The 27,297-nt window shown below is 40.3% G+C and overlaps 1 protein-coding gene across 1 annotated transcript in view; it reads right to left on the bottom strand.

Moving 5' to 3' along the window:
* Positions 1–27,297, bottom strand: part of LOC134806110 (cadherin-87A) — a 484,783-nt gene that overhangs the window by 426,095 nt on the left and 31,391 nt on the right. The window contains exons 4-38 of the mRNA XM_063779387.1: positions 24,152–24,238; positions 23,784–23,900; positions 23,175–23,300; positions 22,612–22,746; positions 22,139–22,331; positions 21,390–21,502; positions 20,926–21,123; positions 20,205–20,357; positions 19,613–19,800; positions 19,251–19,413; positions 18,809–18,958; positions 18,168–18,323; positions 17,518–17,641; positions 16,595–16,786; positions 15,014–15,249; positions 14,366–14,519; positions 13,780–13,977; positions 13,176–13,294; positions 12,551–12,671; positions 12,036–12,226; positions 11,452–11,638; positions 10,879–11,093; positions 10,173–10,370; positions 9,579–9,738; positions 9,148–9,283; positions 8,681–8,871; positions 7,923–8,099; positions 7,522–7,634; positions 7,284–7,447; positions 5,615–5,772; positions 5,141–5,246; positions 4,481–4,670; positions 3,621–3,734; positions 2,865–2,944; positions 1,366–1,464 (exon numbers count right to left, since the gene is read on the bottom strand). Coding sequence (XP_063635457.1) covers positions 2,867–2,944; positions 3,621–3,734; positions 4,481–4,670; positions 5,141–5,246; positions 5,615–5,772; positions 7,284–7,447; positions 7,522–7,634; positions 7,923–8,099; positions 8,681–8,871; positions 9,148–9,283; positions 9,579–9,738; positions 10,173–10,370; positions 10,879–11,093; positions 11,452–11,638; positions 12,036–12,226; positions 12,551–12,671; positions 13,176–13,294; positions 13,780–13,977; positions 14,366–14,519; positions 15,014–15,249; positions 16,595–16,786; positions 17,518–17,641; positions 18,168–18,323; positions 18,809–18,958; positions 19,251–19,413; positions 19,613–19,800; positions 20,205–20,357; positions 20,926–21,123; positions 21,390–21,502; positions 22,139–22,331; positions 22,612–22,746; positions 23,175–23,300; positions 23,784–23,900; positions 24,152–24,238 — 5,301 coding nt within the window. The 3' untranslated portion in view covers positions 1,366–1,464; positions 2,865–2,866. The remainder of the gene's footprint in view (positions 1–1,365; positions 1,465–2,864; positions 2,945–3,620; positions 3,735–4,480; positions 4,671–5,140; positions 5,247–5,614; positions 5,773–7,283; positions 7,448–7,521; positions 7,635–7,922; positions 8,100–8,680; positions 8,872–9,147; positions 9,284–9,578; positions 9,739–10,172; positions 10,371–10,878; positions 11,094–11,451; positions 11,639–12,035; positions 12,227–12,550; positions 12,672–13,175; positions 13,295–13,779; positions 13,978–14,365; positions 14,520–15,013; positions 15,250–16,594; positions 16,787–17,517; positions 17,642–18,167; positions 18,324–18,808; positions 18,959–19,250; positions 19,414–19,612; positions 19,801–20,204; positions 20,358–20,925; positions 21,124–21,389; positions 21,503–22,138; positions 22,332–22,611; positions 22,747–23,174; positions 23,301–23,783; positions 23,901–24,151; positions 24,239–27,297) is intronic.

Here is a 27,297-nt window from a genome sequence, read left to right as displayed (position 1 = left end):
ATATTATGGCATTGAAATTGGTAAAAACAGTTTCAATAGATAAAATAACACAGCTGCCAAAGTAACGAGACATATTATGCAATATGTACGAATACAATAGATACAATACCTACTGTATATCTGAAATAAGGAACGCATATCGAGTTAGCAATTAAAATATAGAACAAAATCAACATCAAAATGCAAATTGGAAAACAAACGAACCTAAATGGCTAAGATACAGCAAATAAATATGTTACATTACGTATACAGTTAATTTCTCATATCAATAAAAAGTATTGCGATTTGCTTACGCCCTAAAGACGGCAGGGAACGCCAATACGGATGTAGTGCATAATTGATTTCCATCGTATTTTCTCGGAAACGTTCGTATTTGTCATGCCACTTCAGTCAACTTCAGTACTTTTTGTACCGAGACTGACTGAAATAGCAAGACAGATTCGTGCGTTTCCGTGAAAATACGAAGGAAAATAATTATGCACTACATCTGTACTTACTGTATTTACATCATCATTGATTAAAATGATCATTTCATAAAATTTCTTCATGATATATTGTAACTAGTAGTACAACATTTATTTGGACTTTATTTGAAACCGTAACCACCGTTTTATTTGTAAACGTGCAGTCGCCATCAGATATATCGGAGAGGCCAAGGTGTTCACAAATATCAGAAAACGCCTCTATTGTCAAGGCGTTAGAGTGCGTGTTCAGATTTTTTTAAGCACTTCAGCCTCTCCGATATTTTTGATGGTGACAGTAAAATCCTGGTCACGGCACCTACTTTTAAGAACACTAGATTTTTTCTCGCTTACAGATGTACCTAGTGCATAATTATTTTCCATCGTTTTTTTCACGGAAACGTACGAACGTGTTTTGCTATTTTATTTAGTCTCGGTACAACAAGTACTGAGGTTGGCCGAAGTAGCATGACAAATACGACGACGATACGACGGAAACAATACTACATCTGCATTATAATCTCAATTATTAACAAGTAATAAATAAGGAATGTTACAGTGTTTTTAGAATCTATATCATAATATTATTTTTCAGACACCGGCCTTAGCGAGTAAAATATTGTCGGTGTTTAGAGCAACTTAGTGCATAATATTATAGATTTCTTACTAGTAGACAGATTAGTTCCTTGTCTTGTCTGTTTAAACCTTAGAATTAAAAAGCTGCCAACTATGTAATACTTATAAAACACCAAAAATATGTCATCACAATTTCTGGAAATAATTTTATCAAAATCTTTCTATAAATGGACGTTGACAAAGTAATATAAATCGAAACAAATAATTGGTAACAAAACCTATATATGCAGTCTTTAAAACGATAATGATTTACTTGAATGAAGAGGAATATAATACATTGCCAACATGCACTACATTTGAGACTCTATTTACATGCAGCTTAAGAACTAAATTTAATTACTAAACTAGAGCAAGATTCGACATTCATCTGAAAATAAAAAATATATGATAAAACTTGACAAAACAAGGTACAATAAGACTATTTCAGAATATAATGACAAATGCAAAATCTATTCAACTGTACAAATTGTAGCGGAAGCAGTTATAAAGTTGACCCAAACATTTTTTATTAAGCTATGAGCTTCATCACATATGTTCCTTGAGTAATTCTAAGCATTTCAAGCCTGGGAGGCAATAAGAAATGTGCGTCTACTCGGATTTGTAATGGATTCAAACTTTCAACCCCTTTTTAACCGTGTTAGGAGATGAATTTTACAAAACGCTGAAATTACTTTTCCTGTCTTTTAATAATATCCCCAAACACATAGATTCAAGTCCCGCGTTCGAATTTTTTTTTGATATCCATACAAACTTTCGACCCCTTTTTCACCACCTTAGGGGATGAATTTTCAAAAACGCTGAAATTAGTTTTCTTGTATTTTAATAATATATCTTTTTACTAAGTTTCAAATTCCTATCTTAAAATAAAACTTGAACCCCATACAAACTTTCATCTCCTTTTTAACCCCTTAGGGGTTGAATTTCTCAAAATTGCTTCTTATCTCTTGCACAATTTATAAATGTAATCTAGAGTGCAAATTTCAACTTTCTATTTTTTGTAGTTTCGGCACTGCGTTGGTGAATCAGTCAGTACTCCACCCTCCCCGACTAGACGCACGCTTCTTTTTGCCTCCCAGGCTAGAAATGCTTAGAATTACTCAAATATCAGATGTGATGAAGCTCATAGCTTAATAAAAAAAAATTGGGTCATGTATGGCAGCGATACATAACTGATTCCAGTATTGGTTTTATTACTAAAGAGGCGAATGGAACAAATTACTCGTACTGAATGGAATTGGTTGATGGATGAATGGAATAACCTACACATGATAATAATAAGATGATGATCTGCGTGCGTCCCATGATACGGGTAAGGGCAGCATCCGCTCGGTGTACCCCTTACATTTCATTAAAGTGTCAAAAGGGACTCTACGTGTTGGCTTCGGCTCCGCGCACGCCTCCCAAAGGTCCGGAACACCATTGTTCCGTGATGGGAAAGATGGGGAAATCAGCGACTTTGCTCTAAGAGCATTTTCATATTGTAAATATCCGATATCGGATGTCGGATCACCGAAGTCCTTCTTTTTTTTGTTTAAGGTTATATTAAGAAAAAAATAGAACGATAAACATTCAAATAAATAAATATATAAAAAATATATAAATATAAAAAAGGCTCTAAATTTTTACTTCTTTGTAGTCGTATTCAACATCCAATTGAATCGGCCAATGCGTAAACGCTCTAGCAGTGTTTCTGTCTACGTGGCCTCTGTGTATGAGCTATGGTGCCATTTTATTCCATCAATAACAAAAGATGATGTAGGTAGTTACCATCATAGCGGCCCCAAGCCGGCCGTGGGCCGCGGTGGAGGCTCCGGCGTGTCCGGTGTCGGCGGCTTAAATGTGCTGCCCTGTAAAAGATATAGTTTCTTTAAATACTATGGTTTGTTCAATGATTAAAGAGCAGATAGTTTATTTTGCCTTAAAATATTTTCTCGTATGCCCTAATTGCAGGCACTTATAACAGTGTCACTCTGAATTACCTCTAATCAAACGTGGAGACTACTCCACAGTACTAACTGTAGGTAATTCCGAAAATTAAACATAATTTTATCATGTTGGAGTCAATTTTTGGAATAACTCGACACTCGAAAGTGACTCCACATTATTGGAATACATCTTACACCTAGTACACATTAATGGCCAACTCAAACCAATGCGAATGGAGGCGAGCGAGTGGCAACCAAAAAAATCCAGCCATCTCTTTTCTCACTCTAACAAATTAAGACGAAAAGTTTGTGAGGCATAAAGTGGGCACTACTTGGGGGAGCGAGTACGAGCGCCTTTGCGAGTTACCGACAACGGTTGAAAGTGCGGTAAGCCGAGCCGCGTTTACTGTACGTACACTCATTGGCGCTTGTGTCTATTCATGTGAGTAAAGGGGCCCACTAATTAACAGTCCACCAGACGGTATCGGCCTGTCAGTTGTTCGGAACTGTCAACATTTTGTTCTAACTGACAGGCCGATACCGTCCGGCGGACTGTTAATCAGTGGGCCCCTTTAGCCGTGAGAGAAATGAGATTTACCTGGAATCCTAAGGCAGCTTCCAGCGGCGTGGGCGAGTCTCCGCCGAGCGTCGCGTAGTCTCCAAACCGCTCTGTAGCGCGACTACCTTGTATCGTCGCGTACGTGTTGTCCGTCTGTACACATCATAAATGAGTAAATATTTGTATAAAGTAAGGTAAGCTACAGTCAGCATCAAATACAAGGTGGTCAAATATGTCGGGACATATCATTATTTCTATATTAACAAAGGTGTGTTACGATATACTTGGCCACTTTTGCCGTCACTATTGGATGCTGACTGTACCATATCGTCCCAGATTTCGGTCGTGATGTGCTCTTGTTTATCTTACGGCCGTAATTTCTTCTCCAGCCGGATGCTGTTTTACTGAGCTTCTTGTTAGTCATTAAATTAAAAGTGCCTAAGGATGGTATTCCACCTATCCAATTTCTTTGTCCAATGTGCATTGCGTCCTACTCTCTTATGAAGCGAAATGTGAGACGCAAATACACATTGACCAATAAATTTGACAGGTGGAATACCATCTTTACCTGTGTTTATTGTTAACCTTTTGAACGCCACAGACAGCAATTGACGTCAACGCAAAATCGTGACAACGACGCCAAAACGGCATTTGACGTCGATCGTTTTTTGATGAAAATCTACTGAAAAACACCCCACTTTTAGCTTGGCATTATTTATTCACAAAACTAAATTTTACCCCCGTGGCGTCAGTGGCACGGCAAATGGATGCGCCGTTTGGCGTTCAAGAGGTTAATAGTACGTCTATTCTGGGTCCCCAAAGAATCACACCATAGCACAGCCACGAATATGCGTAAGCATAGTGCATATAGATGTATGTATAAGTGGATGGGTACCAACCTGTGGGGGCTCCACATTCCCCTGCTCCACCTGATCTCCAAACACGTTCATAGTCAACTCCTGCTCCTCATATGGCCGTAGCTTGGTCTCCAGCCACAGAGGGTTCTCTGTGGTGCTGAGTTCTTCTAATATCCGCCGTCGGGCGAGGCTGTCGCCCTTGCTGGACTGGAGGGATGGCGGGGGAATTACCCTGGAAGATAGAGTAATGTGGTTGGAAATACGTGGTCCTTGCAATATTGTGAAAGTGATTCAAAATTTCTGCAATCAGTCTGCTATCCAAAATTGGACTGTAAGATTTGATAAATAAAATGAATAAACTTTGGTTTAACTGGTAGTTTAGCAAGAAATTTTCACTATTATTTTGCAGTCTAGGCTTAATGGCCCGTTTTAAGTTATCTCGACGTACCTACTACATACAATACTATATTACTTATATATTGGGAGTCACGTAAAGCTTAAATGAAGCATATTCTATTTGCAGTACAAAACAAAGTGTGGCAATGTTATCATTAATGTAAAATTTTTATTAAAAAAATGACGTCCATAATGACACTCCATCACTCTGTTTTGTTCAAGTCAGTGCAAAAAAAAAAGTATTGAGACGGACATAGCATCTAAATTATAGGCTGGGATATCTCATATGCAAAGTTGAATACTTACCAATGTTTTAGGCAGGCACAGACGACAATGAAAGTGACAATGCCCGTGAATAAGACTATCAGCAGAGCTATGAGCGCCGCTAGTGCTGGGTCGAAACTGTCAGGCGCTGGAAAAAGAGATTAATTTGAATAGGTAGCGTTAGCGTTGCAAATATAGTGTTGGACACTTATTGTGGAGCAGTTACCACAGTATGTATAGGACGATGAATTTTATCGACAAATCACTATCCCCTATTTATATTTTAGAATTTTTATTTTCAGTCATTTTTAAATTGTAACCCTTAAGCGTTTTATGACGTCGAACACGGGCGAACACATGTGTAAATAAAAGAGATGTCATTCGTTAGCTTAAGAACTAGTGCATAAACGTCATTCCAAAATGGTACAAATAATTTCCACAACTACTTCAAAATTGATTAAAAAAAAATAGACGTCAAAATCATAGCGCAAGTTACAAGAGTCTAGTATTCGTTACCTTTGGCAGTAGCGCTGGCCGCCGTAAGCGTTTCAACGCCATATTCCTGGTACACATCTTTCAGCTCATCGTACTTGGAATCCACTGTTTCCAACACCCTCTCGACGGGCAGGATCTGGTATGAGGCTGGGTCTACTGGTAATAGGTGGATTTCACACCTGAACAATATAAAGAAATCTCCTTATCAGATATTCTATACCTAATTCGATCAACGCAGCGTACAGTCAGCGTCAGTAGTAGCGTATAAAACAACGCACCAATAGTATCTGCCACCCTCGAATATTTTTAGAATAGAAATATGCCTTGAGAGCTGGTATTCAAAAGTAATTGCAATTTTTTAATTGTTCTATATAAAGAGTCATATTTATTTTTATTAAGCTATCAGAGAATGAGCGTTGAGTTGGTACCTTCATTTTGTGATATTTCTAAAGCATTCGATGGCATGAAACGTGGAATGGAACTCTCGTTTTTAGATTAGATCATTATGATTTGCCTGAAAATGATCTAAAGGGTCTAGCAGGCTAAGGAAGGAGAAGTGGCCCCTGTGACGAATATCGGATTTTTATAATGTAATTTGTTGGCTATCTTGTAATATAGAAACACCTTAACTTTCAGCCCCCTATCTTGAACCGTCACCGAGATAATGTCAAAAACGTCATTTTATGGACACATTTTTCAAAGTCGTTTTTCTCCTGAACTATATAAGGTAGAACAATCAAACCAAATCATAGCTACAAAGAATGAGTAGGAGTATAACTCAGATTTTTTTAAATATTTAATTCCCTGAAAAAATAATGATTAAAATGTAGGAGAATTTATTTGACAGCTCTTTTCAACTTTTCAATTAATTCAATATAATTGGTGCAACATACTTAAAAAAAATTAAATGTTATCTTAGTTGCAGCAGTTGAGTAACCTTTTTTGACAGCCATGCGTCAAGTTCAAAATAAACACTCTCTGTTGCTAGGCAACGAAATTAAACCTCATTTAAACAGAAAATCTCCTTCACAATGAAAGACGCCTTTGATAGCTAAACACTTTCGTTGACATTTAATTTTTTTTAAGTATGTTGCACCAATTATATTGAATTGATTTTTCGCATGGTAGTAGCTAATACTATTTGCAGTTTATGTGATTTTTTCCATAGGTGTACCTTTACAATTACTTGTTGAAAAGAGCTGTCAAAAAATTCTCTGACATTTTAATCATTATTTTTTCAGGGAATTAAATATTAAAAAAAATCTGAGTTATACTCCTACTCATTCTTTGTAGCTATGATTTGGTTTGATTGCTCTACCTTATATAGTTCAGGAGAAAAACGACTTTGAAAAATGTGTCCATAAAATGACGTATTTGACATTATCTCGGTGACGGTTCAAGATAAGGGGCTGAAAGTTAAGGTGTTTCTATATTATAAGATAGCCAACAAATGACATTATAAAAATCCGATATTCATTACAGGGGCCACTTCTCCTTCCTTAGCCTGCTAGACCCTTTATTCATTTTCTCTTTTGTGTATGAATTAGTGGCACAACACAATCTTTGTAATTAAAACCTGATCTAGCGGAACTTTAGTATAATTAGGAGTGCCACAGGGCTCTATATTGCATCCATTACTATTTATGGTCTACATAAATTGATTAATTTCCTTGTTCCAAATGGTACTTACCAATCATCGTAGAGTCTATCAGCGTGCACCAGGTGCAGCCTCCTGGCGGGCACAAGCAGTGCTCCGCTGGCAGCGGCGAGGCGGCGCCGCACGCCTGGCTCTGGGCGCGCGCAGCCGCGCGACACCACCATGCGGATGAGGGACGACCGGTCTGTTATCCAGATCTGGAAACACGAAACGAAGTCGTAACTAAACAAACATCAAACGTCTAGCGTCTAGCTAAGGTTGGTAAACTTACGTAGACTTGTGCTTTCGCTTCTCTATGAGGCGGTGCGAGCTCACGTGCGATGATATCCAACACGAAACGATCTTGGTTATATTCTGCCATGTAACCCGCAGTCATTAGCACGCCTGCAGAATAGAAAATTAATAAAGAATAGTAAAGATCAATTGACATAACTACTGTCGACCACAAATCAATTACTGACTATGTCAATGGTCAAAAAATGGACTAGATTAAGAATTATTTGGATGAGACTTAGACCATGCCCTTGTCTATGTCCAACTGAGACTTGAATAATTCCTTAATGCCTCAAAAATGTAGCAGAGGAATATTTGCGCGCGAAAAATTAAGCGGTAATACTGATATCACACTAATTACTTAGCGCCACATCAAGAAGAGCACAGAGCAAATCTCACCTTCCTGCGTAATGTTGAAAGGAGACGGTACAACGCTTCCACTCGACTTTGAAGCCCCAAACTTGTATAGATTGGAGGCAGCTACCATGTACACCAAAGTTCCGTTCTCTTCTAGATCCGGGTCTTCTGCTGCTACTGAGAGGATAGCCTCGTTGACGCGCGCCGTGTGTTTTATTGCTAGAAAACAGGTAATTACAATAAAACTCCGTTTTTCATCTGGGAAGGTCAGATGGTGATAAAAATTAGCCTCTACACCAATTTTGAACTGAAGTCAAAAATACTTACCGTCCGAAAACTAGGAAAATTATGGTAATAATGACAACGGAGTGCAAGTAGAGGGCAAGCAGGATTTTCCTAAAAATCCTCAGTGCTTGTGTACTAACAAAAATAAGGGTATAAATTCGGACCAAGAAAAGTCTGCAGCGGATTTGATAGCCCACGCAGTGAAGTGTTATTTATACGTCATAATTTCATAGAAGTTTGACGTTTAAAATAACACGTGCACTGCGTGGGCTATCAAATCCGCTGCAGACTTTTCTTGGTCTGACTCTATTAATAATCTCACCCGCATAATACGTCTTCTCTGGGAATTTTGGATCGTTGTCATTCTCGTCCAAGACCCGTGATCTTGACAGACTCGACGCTGTTCTCCTGACCTTCTGTGATGTTTTCCACTGAGTTGAAGTCTCTGCTCTATACAGCACTACCGAGGTAAACCCACGATTGACTACCACACACATATGAAAGGTTAATCTCACCTGCATAATATGTCTTCTCTGGGAATTTTGGCTCATTGTCATTCTCGTCCAAGATCTTGATCTTGACGGACGCGACGCTGCTCTCCTGGCCTTCTGTACTGTTGTCCACTGAGTTAAAGTCGGCAGCCGCTCGTTCTAAAATTGGGTTGTTGCTGGCGTATATTGTTAGGGAGTATTCGGGCTGTTTTTCTCTGAAAAAAAAAGAGACAATATCAGATCATACAGTTTTATATACTTAACCTATAATCTTAGGACCAAATTCCAAAACATTTATACTTCACTCTAATAAGCAAATGCTGCACCAAACAGTCTGACATTGACACTTTACGCCAATAAACAACGCAAAATTTGCATTAGATTACTTTGCCTCACATGTGAATAAAATGCAACTTTGCTATCAGTTTTTGATGTGCAAACGCAAAGTAAGTCTTTCCGAGCTGGTGTGGTGAAAATAACTATTAACTCACCTGTCGAAACTGATGTTAGCTCGGATGACGCCCTTCGTTCTGTCCAGTGTGAAGGCCCCGTCCTCATTTCCCTCTAGTATGTGGTAGTACACCTTCCCATTTTCACCAGAGTCGTTGTCTACTGCTTTCACAGTGCCTGTCAAACAAGATCTTTATTAGAGTAGTGTTTTTGTGGGAGAGTTTTATAAATATCTCCAAAAAGGTCTAGAGGTTCATTTTTCAAATATAAATTTTTTACACAAGCTAAAAACAGCCAAGACCCGTACATTTGGTACATATTATATTTTTAAGTAATTTAAACACTTGTCAGGAATGCACAGTAATCTGCAGAGATAACTGACCCCCCCTCACCCGAAAACAAGTTTCTATACAGGGGGTTAGTTATCTCTGCAGTTTACTGAACATTTGCGGGATTCATATCCGTTTCTCACCGACAATATCTCCAGCAGGCAAGTTCTCCTTAATGCTAAACTGATAGCTGGGAGACGAAAATCGCGGTATATTATCATCATCGTCGGCCAACGCCACCGTCAGGATCATCAGGCTCTCGAACTGAGCGGGTGTTCCGTTATCCACGGCTGCTATCGCCAACTGCGAAAACAGTATTTAAGTACATTATTGCTCAAATTCTATAATTATTTTTAATTTAAACATTGTTGCAAACACGGAAGGGTTGTGCACAACAGGAACCAGGGACAGGCAATTGCCCAGGAATGAGATAATCTATAAGTTTGTAATACCTTATAATAATAAAAAATACGTTAACCTATGTCTATTGAATATCCTGGTCACGGCACCAATAAAATTATCTAACTTTTAATAATCTAGTTATTCAGCCATTAATAACTTGAAGCGATAGTTAACTAAACTTGCAGACCTCAGTGTCGTTGAAATTCGTTTATCCCTACACGTCACTTTGCCGTCAACGAGTCAAAATTTAATAAAAACATTTAAATTTTATGAATGTGACGGCTGGAGTGACTCAAAATAAGAAAAACATTCAATTGATCAAAGTTTTCACTCACCATATATTCTGACTGATGTTCCCTATCCAAGAACGTCTTGGTCCTCAGCTCCCCAGTATCTCTGTCCAGACTAAACTCCGGAGTTTCGCTAACTCTCTGATTATCTACTTTGAGGTAGTACGACACGCGACCGTTTTCCCCGCTGTCTTCATCAGTTGCTTTGATAGTGGTTATGAGGTAGTCCGCTTGAGCTGCGTTCTAAAAGAACAAACATTTTAGAGATATCAGAAGTTTAGAGAAAAAAAAACAAAAGATAATGGTCGTAAAAATACGATGGATTGAAATCCTCTTGTGGTAAGAAATGGAAATGATAAACTTAGTACTACATACAATTTTCGCTATCTACGAGATCCTTTGAGCTACGGCATAACAATTCATACAGTTGTTACACGACTTACACACAATGTGACAAGAACCATACACTGAGCTAGGGTGTATGTACCAGGATGTACTAGATTTCGTAAAAGTAGTCCCGAAACCGGGGATTCCCAAATTACAGAACCATTTACCAGGAGCATTCCCTACGCAGCGTTTCTGCGTATATGTAGACGTCGTGGGCGTGGGTGTCTATTCAGCAAGAGCGGAGCGAAATACGGAATGTGGGACCAAATTAAAGAATTGGTTTCCCTCAGTCCTAGGTTAGAATCTCACCCGACGCGGCGAATTTAAAATTTTCATTTATTTCACACAACACACCAACTCATACCTCAGGTATCTCCAACTGCCTTTGCTCAGGCGGCGGCAGCACAAACTCCGGACTATGTTTGTTGACGCTGAGCACCGTAATATCCACTTTCGCGGACGCGGCCAGACCGGCGCCGGCGCGGTCCGTGCCCGACACGGTCAGGTGGTACGTCGTGTTACCGACGACGGGACGGGCGGGGTAGATGATGCCGGTTATTGGGTCAACGGAAAAGGTTCCTGAAAGATAAAAACATATTTGGATAAAGTGGTTGAAATAATGTTCATTAATTCCCGGACTAGTAAAAAGCCAAATATAAAAGTTAGTCTGTATATCTGCGGGCATATGATGGACGGAGTTTTCCACATGATAATGTACCCGTCGGTTTTTAACAACGTGCGATTGAAAAAGGCGGAAATACATTATCACACTGTCACGTAAACAAGTGCAACCATCGCACCCGCACTGAGTGAGTTTCATCATTCACGTACAACTAGTATAATATTAAAGATTGTTTAGTTAATCTATGAACGGAATACATTTCTTGGAATTAAGAACGGTTGAGCTCAAAAACAATTTCTTTAGTTTTTTTCTTACCAGGCACGCTCTGCTCTGTGATCGCATACTCCACTTTCCCATTGAGCCCCTCATCTTTGTCCTCAGCAGAGACTTGAAGGATAGCAGCCGGTGGGTTCAACTGCAGGTTCTCCGAAATGGTGCCCTTGTACACGCTCTGGGCGAAGACGGGGGCGTGGTCGTTGATGTCTAGGACTTTTATGTGGAGCTGAAAAAATAAAGAAAGTTTCAAAATACGGATAGAAATGTTCTATAACTTAGGAAGGAATTTAGAATTTTTGGGACGAGCGCTTAAGGTAAACGTCCTAATGCTAATTCTAATTCCAATTGTTGATAGCACCTATTGGGGCAGGCATGTAGACCGCGTTTTGGATTAACCTCTCGTGTGACGAGATTTTCTTCTTCTAATAGTTTCTTCGTACGCAGATCATGAAAATGTAAATGTATGCATGAAAACGTGCAGATTACTCCTTATTTGCTAAAACATATGCTGCCGTTTTATTTTATTTCCAGCGCAGAAAACTTAAGCATCTACATCTTGACTAGACTAGACTTGACATGTGAGGGGTAACCATATTTACTCGGTAAAGATTTGAATTACTCACAGGTACGCTGCTACTCTTCTGTTTCGTGGGCGGTGCTCCGTCGCTGGCCACGACTCGGAGCCAGATGTCGCTAGTAACTTCTCTGTCAATGTCAGCTCCTTCGGCTATGGTGACCACTCCAGATAATTCGTCGATTGAAAACAGGTTGGATAGTTCGCCGGTAAGGCTGTAGCGGATTTGGCCGAATTCACCTGAAAAATTGGGTAATTACTATTTTGATTACTTGCTTACAGTCTAAAAATAAAAAATAAAAAGTATTTGAGGGCGCCACTGAGCTAACCAAGAATCAGCATTCACATGATGAGCGTGTTCGCTGATTTAGTACCGTCATGTGTCATTATAGCCAGGATAACACGAGGAAGATGATGACGTGACATTATTCTCGTTATGTATGAAAATGATCCCGCTTTTCATTGCATCTGTCATCCTCATCATTCTTACTTTTCGAAAGGCGTTGACGCGTACCCACGGATTTATTTCAGTTCCGTTTAATTTCAATTTTAATTCATTCGTACCTTCATCGTTATCCACCGCGCTGACGGTGACAACGCTTGTATGCGCGGGCGCATGTTCTTGTAAGCTAGCATCGTACTGCGGCGCAGCGAATACTGGCTCTTCGTCGTTGGCGTTTTCCACCTAGGAAACAAAGATTGTATGAATAAACATTACAGTAGGCCGGTTTTTCGATTTATGATGAATTTAATGATAATTTCCTTCTTATCGGTCCACTTGTCATCCACAAGTACATCGCCCCTTTTGTCATGAGTTCATGACACACAGCTGTTTCTTAAACAGATTAACCTTTTGAACGCCAATGACCGATATATCCGCACCGCAGGTTCAACGCCAACACAGACCACAGAGCAACCCCCGTCACAGACCACAGAGCAACATAGACCTACGTGCATATGCATAAAGTTCAATTTCAGTTGATTTTGTGTTTGACACGGCGTCGAAAAGGTTAATGAGTTCCTTTTCCTATGGTTAATTCTCAGGCTCAATATTGATGTTTCTATACCGAAAAACATTTGCTTTTAGCAGTCAGGTAACCAAAACTTTAGGGACTAAGCATAAGTGAAAATATCCTGTAAATCAGTTGTGAATAATAGTAGAAATATAGTAGGAACTACTAGAACTTACGTGTACAATAACTTGTGCAGTGCTCGATCGCTGTGGGACGCCAGAGTCGTATGCTACCAGAGTGAAGTTGATATTGCGAACTGTCTCGTAGTCTATACGCTGCATGGATTTTACTACGCCTGAAAATGTACATTATTATTATATTTAGTAAGTAAAGTTGACACATCGCTCAATGTCAAGGACTACAGTATTTATCGAGCGTGAGCGACAGAAATTTCCCTTCCTGAAACCGAATTAAGTCAATAGTCTGTTGGTTAAGAGGGAACGTACTCGTCCATACAAAAAGAGAAAATGTTTTTCCACTTCTAAATATTTTTCATTTTCCACAATGAAAAACTTGGTTTAGAGGTTTTCCTTTTTCTTCAAAATCTGCAATACATTTTTTTTTATTAAACCAATAAACCTAGAGTATATTATGCTGAAGCGATCGACACCAAAATCAAAGTGATTTATTAAGATTTAGTTAGTGGAAACCCTTTTCTCCCGAAATGGAACTTCATAGGAAAAGTACCGTTATTTCGTTAGGATCGGAAAGCTATTCTTCCCTCTTAAGTATAGATTTAGGTAATGAATGTGAAGATCAATGAAATTATTTGAAAGTAACCTGTAACATTGTCAATCTGGAAGTACGGGCTCGGTGGAGATATAACCAGCGCAGAAATGGGCGTCTCCTTATCGGCGGCGGTGTATTTGTTGAGCACCGTCCCAATTGGCTGCTCTTCTACTAAGTACTCTTCATAAGTAGGCTGGGAGAATTTAGGGGCGTGGCGGTTGACGTCCACTATGGTGATGATGAGTTCACCTGCGGGCAAATTAGGTGACGATTGAATCGATTTCCAATGTTAGTTAGTTATTAGATATTAACAATGTTAGTTAGGTATTAGAGAGTAACGCCGAATTAATCAAATACTGGAATTGAATCGGCGATCATTAAATCTAGAATGGGGTTCCTCATAAAAGGAGTGTATAAGGTATTCAAGGATTTGCAAAGCAGTTGCGTCACCGCCTTGTCTATTATTTATTCGTATACCATTACAATCCTAGGTTTATCTCCGAGACATTTACATTGACACTTTACGATTGAATTGGAGCTAATGATTAACGATGGTCGCCTTGGCTACGACTCCAGTTTTGGTAACCTGCTTAGCAACAACTTAAACTGTAAAGTAATCTAACGAGTAAAATCTCACCATCCGCCTCCTGCAGCGGGTTGGCCGAAGCATCAATAACTGTGACAGGCAATGACAGGACTGCCGCCCGGCTTCTGTCAAGACGCTGTGATACTACCACGCTCCCGTTTGATAGAATGGAGAACCATGAGTCAAAAATGCCTTCGTCTGATACCTGAAATACAAGAGGTTCTTGAAATAAGGATTTTACTCTATCCTTTTGCAAAGGGTTTTGAGGCCATTCAATGGGGACCATACAAAGGAAGTTTTTGACAATGGAGATTCTGCGAGTGGGTAATTATTCGCACAATTCAATTCAATTCAATTCAATACAATCTAGCAGTAAAGTCTAACCTCATGCCCACTTTAATCCACTGCTTATAATTATTTTATCTTTTGGTAACTCAGTTTTATCTTTAGGAGCCATAGCCTTATAACCTTTTTCTGCATCATCACAGACTTCAGTCGGTTATATGTATCGTTAGCTATGAAAAGGGACCTTATTGTCGATGGCGCTTACGCCATTACTCCGATATAAATACAATGCCGCGCGACATTGTGCGGCGTAAGCGCCATCGACAATAAGGTCCCTTTTCATAGATAATGTCCCATATGGTTTTTATACAAGTCCTCACTATATATAGGAAAACGTAACAAAACTGTCCTTACCTCTTGTCCATTTTTATCCACAGCTTTAATCATTTTATTCCTCGGCAGTTCATAGACCAGCTGCTCACTATCGGTTATATCAGGGTCCATAGCCACGAGATTATGGACTACAGTTCCAAGTTCCGCATCAGCTGAGACTTCAGCCCGTTGTATGGTGGGGGTGAAATAGGGTTTCTTGTCGTTGACGTTGCTGACGTGGACGGTGAGCTCGGTGGTCCCGGTGTGGCTTGGCATGCCTGGAAGAAAAATGATGTAGAGTTAGGCATTAGTCTCCTATTTACTCCGTTTTAAATAAATAATGAATAATCCAGCCAAGTGCGAGTCGGACTCGCGCACGAAGGGTTCCGTACCGTTATGTAGAAAACGGCAAAAAATCAAGTTTGTTGTATGGGAGCCCCACTTAAATATTTATTTTATTCTGTATTTAGTATTTGTTGTTATTGCGGCAAAAGAAATACATCATCTGTAAAAATTTCAACTGTCTGGCTATCACGGTTCATGAGATATAGCCTGGTGACAGACAGACGGACGGACAGACGGACAGACAGACAGACAGACAAATGGACAGTGGAGTCTTAGTAATAGCGTCCCGTTTTTACCCTTTGGGTACGGAACCCTAAAAAGGGTAATAGAAAATTAATTTCACTCACCAAGATCAACAGCAACAATAGTGATACGATAGGTATTCCGGTCTAGTTTAGACGACACAGTGACGACCCCAGTCACGTTGTCAATAGCGAAGGCGTCCAACGCGCCCTGCTGTATGGCGTACTTGAGCTCGGCGTTGACGCCACTGAATATTTACTGATTCCTAGTGTTTAGTTCACTACGTAAACAGAACCCTAATAAAGGTAATAGAAAGTTAATATCACTCACCAAGATCAGCAGCAACAATCGTGATCCGATAAGTATTCCGCTTGTCATAGTCCAGTTTAGACGACACAGTCACCACGCCGGTCACATTGTCAATAGCGAAGGCGTCCAACGCGCCCTGCTGTATGGCGTACTTGAGCTCGGCGTTGACGCCACTGAATATTTACTGATTCCTAGTGTTTAGTTCACTACGTAAACAGAACCCTAATAAAGGTAATAGAAAGTTAATATCACTCACCAAGATCAGCAGCAACAATCGTGATCCGATAAGTATTCCGCTTGTCATAGTCCAGTTTAGACGACACAGTCACCACGCCGGTCACATTGTCAATAGCGAAGGCGTCCAACGCGCCCTGCTGTATGGCGTACTTGAGCTCGGCGTTGACGCCACTGAATATTTACTGATTCCTAGTGTTTAGTTCACTACGTAAACAGAACCCTAATAAAGGTAATAGAAAGTTAATATCACTCACCAAGATCAGCAGCAACAATCGTGATCCGATAAGTATTCCGCTTGTCATAGTCCAGTTTAGACGACACAGTCACCACGCCGGTCACATTGTCAATAGCGAAGGCGTCCAACGCGCCCTGCTGTATGGCGTACTTGAGCTCGGCGTTGACGCCACTGAATATTTACTGATTCCTAGTGTTTAGTTCACTACGTAAACAGAACCCTAATAAAGGTAATAGAAAGTTAATATCACTCACCAAGATCAGCAGCAACAATCGTGATCCGATAAGTATTCCGCTTGTCATAGTCCAGTTTAGACGACACAGTCACCACGCCGGTCACATTGTCAATAGCGAAGGCGTCCAACGCGCCCTGCTGTATGGCGTATTTTAGCTCGGCATTGACGCCACTGTCGAGGTCGGTGGCGCGCACCGCTGCTACTTCCGTGCCTGAAAAAAGCGAGTAAACATTGATTTAAACCTGAATGAGAAATGGATTTGTTTCAGATGATAAACTTGAGTTAACCTCGTAAGGCCCAATGTACATAACAATCGAGTCGCTTAACTTCAAACTCGGGTAAATCCATCTGTCAGATTATGCGATTTTTGTATTTAGAAGTAGATATTTGCTGAGAGGGTCGAATGGATTTACCCGAGTTTGAAGTTAAGCGACACAATCTAGCATTTCTGTTGTTTCATTACTATCAAACAAACGAAATTCATCCCAATAGGTCTTCAAGTTTTAAATTCTATGGCTTTGACTGAAGTTTCACAAAAAGAACTAAGCTTTATAGGAGCGCGGCATTGACCTTTGCCAGTAGTTCTTCCAAACGTATATTATGAGGTACTTGTATTGTCTTGCAAAAGCCGGAAAATCGATTATATTTGAGCTCAATCGATGACTAAGTAACCGCGGGCCACATGGCCTTCATTTACGTAAGGGTGATATAATACACTGTTATTCCATCTGTCCAATATCTTTGTCCAATGTGTATTGCATCACACATTTTGCTTAATGAGAGAGTGAGACGCAATGACATTGGACAAAGAAATTTGACAGGTGGAACACCACGCCCTACGTAGGATCGCTACTTAATGCTAGACATAGGTAGGTAGGCAATATGTTAGAATTCACTTACTCCAACATGATATGTCCGTAATAAATCACGTTAAGAACTTACCAGGCGGTGCATCCTCGGAGATGTCAGCTTCGTACTTGTCCTGGTCAAACTCTGGCGCATGGTTGTTGACGTCGCGAATGTTGATCTCTACTTTACATGTTGCGTTGTGCACGCCATCTGTTGCCTGGAAAAACATTCAACATCTTAGAAAACTGGAAACTACAATCGTATTTATAGTTTAGTAAGTAATCTATCGTCTCTGTTGTCGTCGGTCGTCGGTGTTCGTTTTTGACCCACTGGAAAACCCTACCCATTAAAATTAGAAGGCGCGGTAGAGAAGACATTTTTTCATTTTGTGTACCTATTAGGCCAAGCAATAAGAAGGTACAGCGTGGCAAAAAAGAGAAGAAATTAAAATATGGGAACATTCCAACATTGTAGTGTCGTCCCGTTTTCTTATATAAATTGGTTTGAAAGGTACGACACTACAGTGTGCCACTTTTTAATTTCTACTCTTTTTTGCCAAGATGTATAGAGGGAAATGCTAGGAACACAAACTAACTAGTGCAAACAAGGTTACGGAAACAAAAATTGTGTTCCAAGCATTTCCCTCTACAACTTCTTTTAAGCATTCGTTGCCTGATTTATATATGTTCAAAAGTATCTCAGTAACTTCTAAAAATAATGACGATCGTAATAATGAAACTTACCAGAACGGTGAGCACGATCTTGCTGTCATTGGTGGCCACCCCACCGGCTTTCGGTGAGATCTTGCCGCTGACGTCATCGATGGAGAACGGATGCTTTGACGGCTCTATGATATAGTACCGGATTTCAGAAGAGGTGTCCACGTCTCGAGCTTGCACCTGAAGAAATGTAATATGGATGCTGATAAGCAATAGTGTGTCAACCCACATTAATTTTTCAATAAGATGTCAACTCAAACAACTGACGCTTAAAGTTGACATTTTATTGCGAAATGGATGTGGGATGACTCATTTTTGCTAAACACCACCCATATAGATTAGAAATATTTGGATACATTTTGAGTGGATCAGGTTTAGAAGAAGAGTTCAACAGTTTCTGGTCTTGAATAGAATAAAAGCCGCTGATATAATGAAAACTGTTTTGCGAACTCAATATCCTTAACTATCCCTTAGTCCGGTTACTCCAAACAAAACATTATCAGTATTTGGCATTATCCCGCAAGAATTCAACTTTCAGCATTTTTCAGTTGTAAATGCAGCAAATTTTTAAATATCTATCCTTACTTTTCAATATAGAAGATTATTCGTTTACTCTTTTCAGAACTTTTCTATCTATCCAGCAGTGGACAACATTTGTACTGTACCTGCAATTCCGGTTCAAATTTGATCGCGTCTTCATCTATAGAGGCCTTGTAGACGCTCGTGGTGAACACTGGTGGGTTGTCGTTGGAATCCAGTAATGATATCTGCAGTGGCACCACTGTTGTCTGTCCAGCACCGTCGTCGTCTATAGCCTGATATAAATGGTTAAGGGGCCTAAATTATTTAGAGCAGATAGTAACTTCAAAGACTAAACCTAGTTATGACTTGATTTACATGGGGCCTCTATCAACCACGGCACATTTTTAAATTGTACAACGGGACTTAATCGCGTATTTAAGTTTAAGTCCCGTTGTACAATTTAATAATGTGTAAAAATCGTAAAAGTTTAAATCAGTGAACCACGGCACATGCTTCCGTTGGACCCTCAATCCTCATTAATCTAACTGTGAGTACATTTTTGGATTAGATTGTTAAAGAATTTACCTTGTATTGCAAGAAGTAATCCCTCCTGGTCTCATAATCCAAACAGGGCGGAGTGCCAGGGTTAATACAAGGTGCCACGGTGATGGTGCCACTGCGGTTGTTAACCTTAAAGAGCTCAGCGCCGTTTCCTGACAGCTGGTAGATAATTCCGTCGGTTCCGAATCTGACGAAAGAAAGAAATATGGCCAAAATGTCGTTAACAACCAAATTAGTAATTGTCAATAAAGACAATTTCTAATTGCATTTTTGGGCCTCCCTGCAAGTTAGGTTATTAGGTCCTTTTGATTGGAAATGCACTAATTATTGTCGATTACTTTTTTTTCAAGAAGTGTTTATTTGGTTTAACTTGAAATAGCTCTTACCTGCCAGTATCTCTATCTGTCGCCTTCACTATGGCAACCAAGGCGCCCCCTGGTGCGTTTTCAAGCACAGAAGCGGAGTATGCCTCGTCAGCAAAAGTAGGTGCATTGTCGTTTACATCCGTGACTGTTACTATGACACTGGCTTTGGAAGAGAGGCGAGGGGATGTATGTGACTCTTCGGCGATCACCTATAATATAGAAAACATATTTCAATTTTGTGGTAGTTTTCAACAGTCTTTTCTTATGATATAGGTGGTAAACGAGCAGACGAGTCGCCTGATGGTGAGCGAAGCCTGAAGCGACACTCGACACCAGAGGGGTTGTAAGCACGCTGCCGGCATTTAAGATGGGAGTACGCTTCTTTCTTAAAGGTGTGAGTTCATTCCACGGTTTAGCTGTCCGAGGCAGGAAGTTTCTGGAGAAATGCACAGCTGAGGACTGCGAACCATCTAAATAGCATAAGATTACTTCATAAAAAAGGTTTCATAGAATAATTCATTCCGCAGATTCCTTCATTTTGTTTTTCTATGTGACATTTTTTTTATAAGTGGAGGTTATGGGTTATGGGACAAATATAAGGCTCGAAACTCACCTCCAAGATAAACTTCCTCTGGTTAGGGTCCTCGTAGTCTAAGCTGGAGTTCAGACGAAGAGTAACAGAAGCGCTTCCTGTTGCATTGGCTGGTTCCACAATGTATGCTCCCATCTCGTCGGAGAGACGAAGGGTGAAGACGGAATTTAGGCCCTGTAAAGCAGAAATAAGGTTCAATTTTGAAACCGATAGGCCTAACTGTTATAACAGATAGCTGAGTAACATATTATCGACGATCAATCAATAAGAGTGTTAATAGCATATCCGCATCTTTTTTCAGAAGACGTTGGCCTCAAATAGGCGTACAGCCTTACCAACTTTTAACATAGATTAGGATTGACAAAAAAGTTAACCATAGCAACAACCAGTAAAAGTCACCAGTCTCCACAGCTTCAAAAATTTATGAGTTCTGAGTTGGGCTCTCAAACTACTGATTTTTAAAAAGTGTTGCAATTGTACTCGAAATAGCCTCGGTCTGTCGGCCTCTGCAGCACATCCTATGGATGCTTAAACTACAGAGCTGTCACATACGCAATGCCGACCCTTTAAGAACTTTGCATACAAAATTATGTGTAAACTTACAACATCTCTATCAGTAACAGCCATGTCTAGATTCGGCAGAAGAGTGCCCACGGGCAAGCTCTCCGGCACTTCTACGCGGTATTCAGGCTTCGAGCAACGTTATCCTATCGTAGAAATAAATGATAATTAATAAACTTACCACGTCTCTGTCAGTAACAACCATGTCCAGATTCGGAAGCGGAGTGCCCACAGGTAAGCTTTCTGGAACTTCTACGCGGTATTCAGGCTTCGAGAAACGCGGCGGCTCATCGTTGACGTCTCGTATCGTGATCGTTGCGGTGGCGATGGACGATGTTAGGGGGGAGACTAGGGGGGAGCCGTTTACTATTTCAGTGGCCTGAGGAAAATATTTAAGAATATAGGCATTGTCTAACAATTATTATACAAATGTAATTCTATTAGAACTTCGGAAAAAGATAATGTAGTATTCTAATTTGAACTGCACCACAAATGGCATAATAAAATTTTCATTAAACTTGTACAGATCGAAGCAAACAAAAAATTAACATGCGGAAAGGGCCCTTAGGCTCCATGTGCATAAGGACCCTTCTCTGTTGGGAAGCCACAAATTATTTATAATCAAACAAAATGTTGAATACTTACTCTAATTGTAAGATTTAGAGGCGACGACGGATCGGCTAGGGCTTCTCTGTCTAATGGTTTAGCTGTCACCAGGTTGCCTGAGGCACTGTCTAGTAAAAAGTAGTCCAACGGATCTGAAAATTAGAAAATAATAATTACGTACATAATTGTTATAATCCGGTTGGAAGAATCAACTATGTTAGATCCTTATATTGAAGAAATTCTTAAAGGCCTCCTGGAATGTATATTTTTGTCAAATAGAGATAGACGGCTTTGAGTATACCTGTTTCCAGCATCCTTCGCTAAAGTCTTAGCCCACTGAACACGGGTGGAAAAACAACTTTAGCATCACACATGCGAAGCACCAACGCCAAGGATCCCTCGGAGCATCCTCCGCCAAAGCCCCGCTGAACAAGTATGGAAGAACAACTTACTAGTCAACAACTCAAGGAACACTTCCCTCGGCTGCACCCGATCAGCATCTCGCGCTCGCACCACCAATGCCAAGGTTCCCACCGGAGCATCTGTCCTATATATTATACTACTCTTTGGGAGCATCCTCCGCCAAAGCCCCGCTGAACAAGGATGGAAGAACAACTTACTAGTCAACAACTCAAGGAACACTTCCCTCGGCTGCACCCGATCAGCATCTCTCGCTCGCACCACCAATGCCAAGGTTCCCACCGGAGCATCTGTCCTATATATTATACTACTCTTTGGGAGCATCCTCTGCCAAAGCTCCGCTGAACAAGGATGGAAGAACAACTTACTAGTCAACAACTCAAGGAACACTTCCCTCGGCTGCACCCGGTCAGCATCTCTCGCTCGCACCACCAAAGCCAAGGTTCCCACTGGAGCGTCCTCCGCCAAAGATCCACTGAGAGCGCCGCTGAAGACGGGTGGGGAGTTCTGCACGTCTTCGACCTTGACTTCTACTGGGGCTGTGGAGTTGAGGGCTCCGTCCTAAAACAAATACGGGTTGAATGAGATTCAGTAATTGGTCACAATTATATCACTTGATTACAAGATATGCTGAATTTTGAAATGGAAAATTAGAGTTTTAATTGATACCTATTACCGATTTTGGTTAGGTACTGACCTCAGTTGATACCTATTAATCGATTCGTTTTCTTGCCATCCAATATGAGTGTTATATGCCATATATTTTTAAGCCGCTTATGTAATAGATTACAATAAACCGGAGTCGGGTTAAAGGTTGTCAAACTTTTTATTCTATACTCACGGAAGCGTAAAGCTGGAACTGGTAGAACTGCTTCTCATTGTAGTCCAGAGGTTTCTTCAGCACCAGAACGCCCGAGTAGGAGTTGGCCGAGGACTGAAGGGCTACCACTTCGAAGATGTCACAAGCTTCGGGCCACTGGAATAGTGAGAAAAGTGATAAATTGATAAAAATTACGGTTTTTGCTTTAAACATAAGTATAACAATAAACTACACGCCAACAATGTATTAGGCCTCGGGACTAAAGATAAATATTTAAAAAATGCGCCCTTAATCCTAGCAGTGTTTTATTTTGAAGAATACTTAGCATCAGCAACTAGAGTTACAATTGTTGAAATGTAAGAACAATTCACCACCTCAGGCTAGATTCTATCTCAAAGCTCTACCGCACGCGGAAGTGGCTCAATATCTTAAGTCCCATTTCTCACCCCTTAGGAACTGAATTAAATAATTATCTTAGTAAAGCTCTACAATCTTTCAGGTTTGCTTTAAATGTCAAGGTCTGTTTCTGGCAGTGTGTGGTCTGTCAATATCTAAGTATCAGACAAACTAGTGGAGATAGATACCTGTTCATTGGGCAAGCAGCCGACCTCCAGATTATCACCAACCGTGTCCCTGTCTTCCACCAAGATGTTCTGTAGAACTGTTTTCCCAACCACTTCGTCTTCAGGTACGTATACTTCATAGGGACTCTGTAAATAATTGTGAGTTCGATGAATTCGTGAAAATCGTGCTCTGTTTTAGTTTTGAATTAGTGTAGGTACTAAAAAACCTCGTCATCATAGCAAAAGGAAGATCCACAAGTGAACAAAAACCCTCCACTTTGGATCTCCACAACAACACGACGAACTGTTATGGGTTGCCCTTATCCAAGTACATATGACCAGCAACCTTAACGAGATCGTCGGGCCATTTTACTAGAGGACCTTCTATTGCTGTATGTATATTGCGGTTCACAATTGCTACTTAACACATTCAATACCACTAAGTGCTACGGGTTACGCTCGTAGCGCGTAGCCACGGTTTCGTCGTATGTAGCGCGTAGTCGCTACGAACAGTGTACCCGACAGTCGGGTTCTTGGTGTTGAATGTGTTAATGGCCTTTATGCTCCATCAGTCATCAGTTATAATTAAGTACCTACTCTAATAATTATTTATTTTTAATAGGTACTTACATTTTTAAACTCCGGTGGGTTGTCGTTTTCGTCCCATACTATCACAGTCACGGATTCAGTCTGACCTTCGTTGTGTTCGTTCTTTATGGACACAAGGAACTTCAGCGTATCATTTTTCTGAAAAATTAAGTAAATTCTTTAGAGAACTGTTGTAATAACTCTAATTTTCATTTTTCTATCTGATCTGACTAAAATATAACAGCGCTATCTGGTGACTAAGTTTTCGACAACTCTTCCAACTAGTTGGAACTTTTGGCAACTTGCTAAATGCACAACTAGCACACCTATGTAAGGTATATGTAATTACGAGTATGTATACTGCTAGCGACATCTAGTATTAAAGTGCAATAAGAACTTTTTATTCTTACCTCTCTATCTAAGGGTTGGACTAGAGTAACTTCCCCTGACACAGGATCCACTGAAAACTTGTCAGTCCCCACCAGACTGTATTTTACCTGAAAAAAAGTAGAAGATATTACATTAGTACGGCGACTATCATCATCATATATATAAAATTGAAAAACCAGAACGGGATAAAAAACGAGGGAAGAAGCGAGATGGCGCCTTACAAATTTCTAAAAAAGTTTTTGACACGTTTCTCAAATACGACGCACGTATGATAAGAAAAAAACTGTTCTAATCTATTTATTATCTAAGTATGAGAATATAACTAGAGCATAAAAACTATCGCTTTCGATGCGTATTTAATTTACAATAAGCAAAAGAAATTTTCATAACATTCTTCATTTTACGACTATCGGCTATTTTCGGAAACTCTCGGTTGGTTTCGTTTCGAACTTCAAATAACCAAAATTATGTTTGTTATGTTGGTATGCAGTGATTTCGGCCTTTTTTACTCGAAGTAAAATAAAAAGTGCTGTCAACCTCAACCTTTTACCTTAGTTTATGCCCATACGAGTGACATGCCATATAATGACTGATAATGACTTATCAATATCAATAGTAATTTGTATTTTGTTGTTTTAAATTTCTTTTTGAGTTATGTTATTCAGATTTACTTTCACAGCTTCGGCAAACAAATTCGTCCGGGGACCGGGCTGCCGAGATGGGCCAAAAATACAATTAAAGTTGATAGCAAGTTATAATGTAGGTAGATAAAATTTAAGTGCATGTTCAGATTTTTTGAGCGAAACGACCTGGTGAAAATAAGCAAACGTACAGTCAGCAGTCGGCCAAATATCGTAATATAACTCTGTTGCCATAGAAATAAGGATGTGTTCCGATATACTGGCAGAATACTGAGAGACAAAAGTGGCTAAGCTTACATTGGCTCGGACATTTAGAGAGAATGGGAGAGGATCGTGCCGTGACGAGAGCGTACTTGGGACAACGAAATGGGAGACGCCCAATTGGAAGTCATAGGTACCTACCGCTGGAACGACGTAGTTGCTCGAGATCTGCTTATCCTCGGCCATGGGGACTGGCGAGAGCTATCGCAAGACCGAGAAACATGGTGTGTTTTGTTTTGTCTTTTCTCGGAGGCCCAGGCTCCAATTTCACCACGGTGACAGGTGCGACAATTGTAAAACATCACTGTTGCTGACGTCACAGGCATCCATGGGCTACTGTTACCGCTTGCCATCGGGCGGGCCGTATTCCTGTTTGCCACCATCATTGTTTTATTAAAAAAAACTTTATTATATCAGAAAAAAACAGATATTTCTCTTGCTAAGTTTATGACAATTGTCACAAGAAACACTACAATTGTCACGAAATTCCGACATATAACTCAAGCTGTCAAGAATTACCTACAATTCTTCTAAATCTTGACAATTGTCAGAAACCTCGCAAAAGAAATATCTGTTTTTTTCCGATATAATAAAGATTTCTTAAATAATACAATGATGGTGGCAAACAGGAATACGGCCCGCCCGATGGTAAGTGGTAACCGTAGCCCATAGATGCCTGTGACGTCAGCAACAGTGATTTTACAATTGTCGCACCTGTCACCGTGGTGAAATTGGGGCCGGATTCACATAACCGTAGTAAGTAATGTTAGTATTCAGAAAGGGAAATGGGGAGTACGTACGTTTGTACCAAAAGGCGATTTATGGGCGGTGGTTATTCGTCTTAAGGCGGAAATTAATCTAATGAACGTTTTTTGCAATTAGGCTTATAAAAATAAATAATAATTTTATGTTGAAACGAGTTTTAAATAAATAACTACGTAGATGAAAAAGTATAATTTTGCCTTTTATCAAATCACATAATTTTTTTCAGATATTTTGCGTATTAAGTTATCCAAATAACGGGTACAAATAAGAAATTCCTATCACCGTTATGAACCCTGGCAGGGTTGACACACTCTTTATTTCATTTACGCGAGCGGAGCTGCGGGCCCGTCTAGTTATCAATAAAATTCTTTGCCTAGAACCCGGCCAAAGATTGTCCGGAAAAAGTCTTCGGAGATGAGATAGATTCTGTTTTGTATAAGTTTTTATTTTGTGTTTGTGCTCACGAATAAAATTAATAGTATTCTATTCTAGGTAGGTAAGGCCGATTATTGAAACCCCGAAATGTTCATTTGACTGTTAAATTTTTAAAGGGGTCGCCAATCTAACCTAACCTAACCCAATGGCTTCTACAGGATGCCTTTTTCGAAAGTTTGAATTGTCAAATGAAACATCGGGCAAACATATTGGCTGGGCTGGGAGGATATCTTACGATCCTACTTATGGTAATATACTGACTGATCCACCACGGGGGTTTGTCCCTTGCAACGTGTAGACAACTCAGCCGACTGGGGTGCTTTCTAACACAAGTTGTTCATGTCTTGAAGGCTGGGTTATCCTAGGATGCTACGGTATTATACATGCTGGTCCACCACTAGGGTTTGTCCCTTGCAAAGTGTAGACAACTGAGCCGACCGGGGTGCTTTCTAACACAAGTTGTTCATGTCTTGAGTGAAGGCTGGGTCATCCTAGGATGCTACGGTATTATACATACTGGTCCACCACTAGGGTTTGTCCCTTGCAAAGTGTAGACAACTGAGCCGACCGGGGTGCTTTCTAACACAAGTTGTTCATGTCTTGAATGAAGGCTGGGTCACCCTAGGATGCTGCTTATGGTATTATACTCACTGATCCACCACAAGGGTTTGTCCCTTGCAACGTGTAGACAACTGAGCCGACCGGGGTGCTTTCTAACACAAGTTGTTCATGTCTTGAGTGAAGGCTGGGTCATCCTAGGATGCTACGGTATTATACATACTGGTCCACCACAAGGGTTTGTCCCTTGCAACGTGTAGACAACTGAGCCGACCGGGGTGCTTTCTAACACAAGTTGTTCATGTCTTGAGTGAAGGCTGGGTTATCCTAGGATGCTACGGTATTATACATACTGGTCCACCACAAGGGTTTGTCCCTTGCAACGTGTAGACAACTGAGCCGACCGGGGTGCTTTCTAACACAAGTAGTTCATGTCTTGAGTGAAGGCTGGGTCATCCTAGGATGCTGCTTATGGTATTTTACTCACTGATCCACCACAAGGGTTT

This window comes from Cydia splendana, chromosome 2 (genome assembly GCF_910591565.1).
Source record: "Cydia splendana chromosome 2, ilCydSple1.2, whole genome shotgun sequence".
NCBI lineage: Eukaryota > Metazoa > Arthropoda > Insecta > Lepidoptera > Tortricidae > Cydia > Cydia splendana.
Note: the sequence above shows the minus strand (reverse complement) of the source record. Positions and strands in the feature narration are given on the sequence as shown.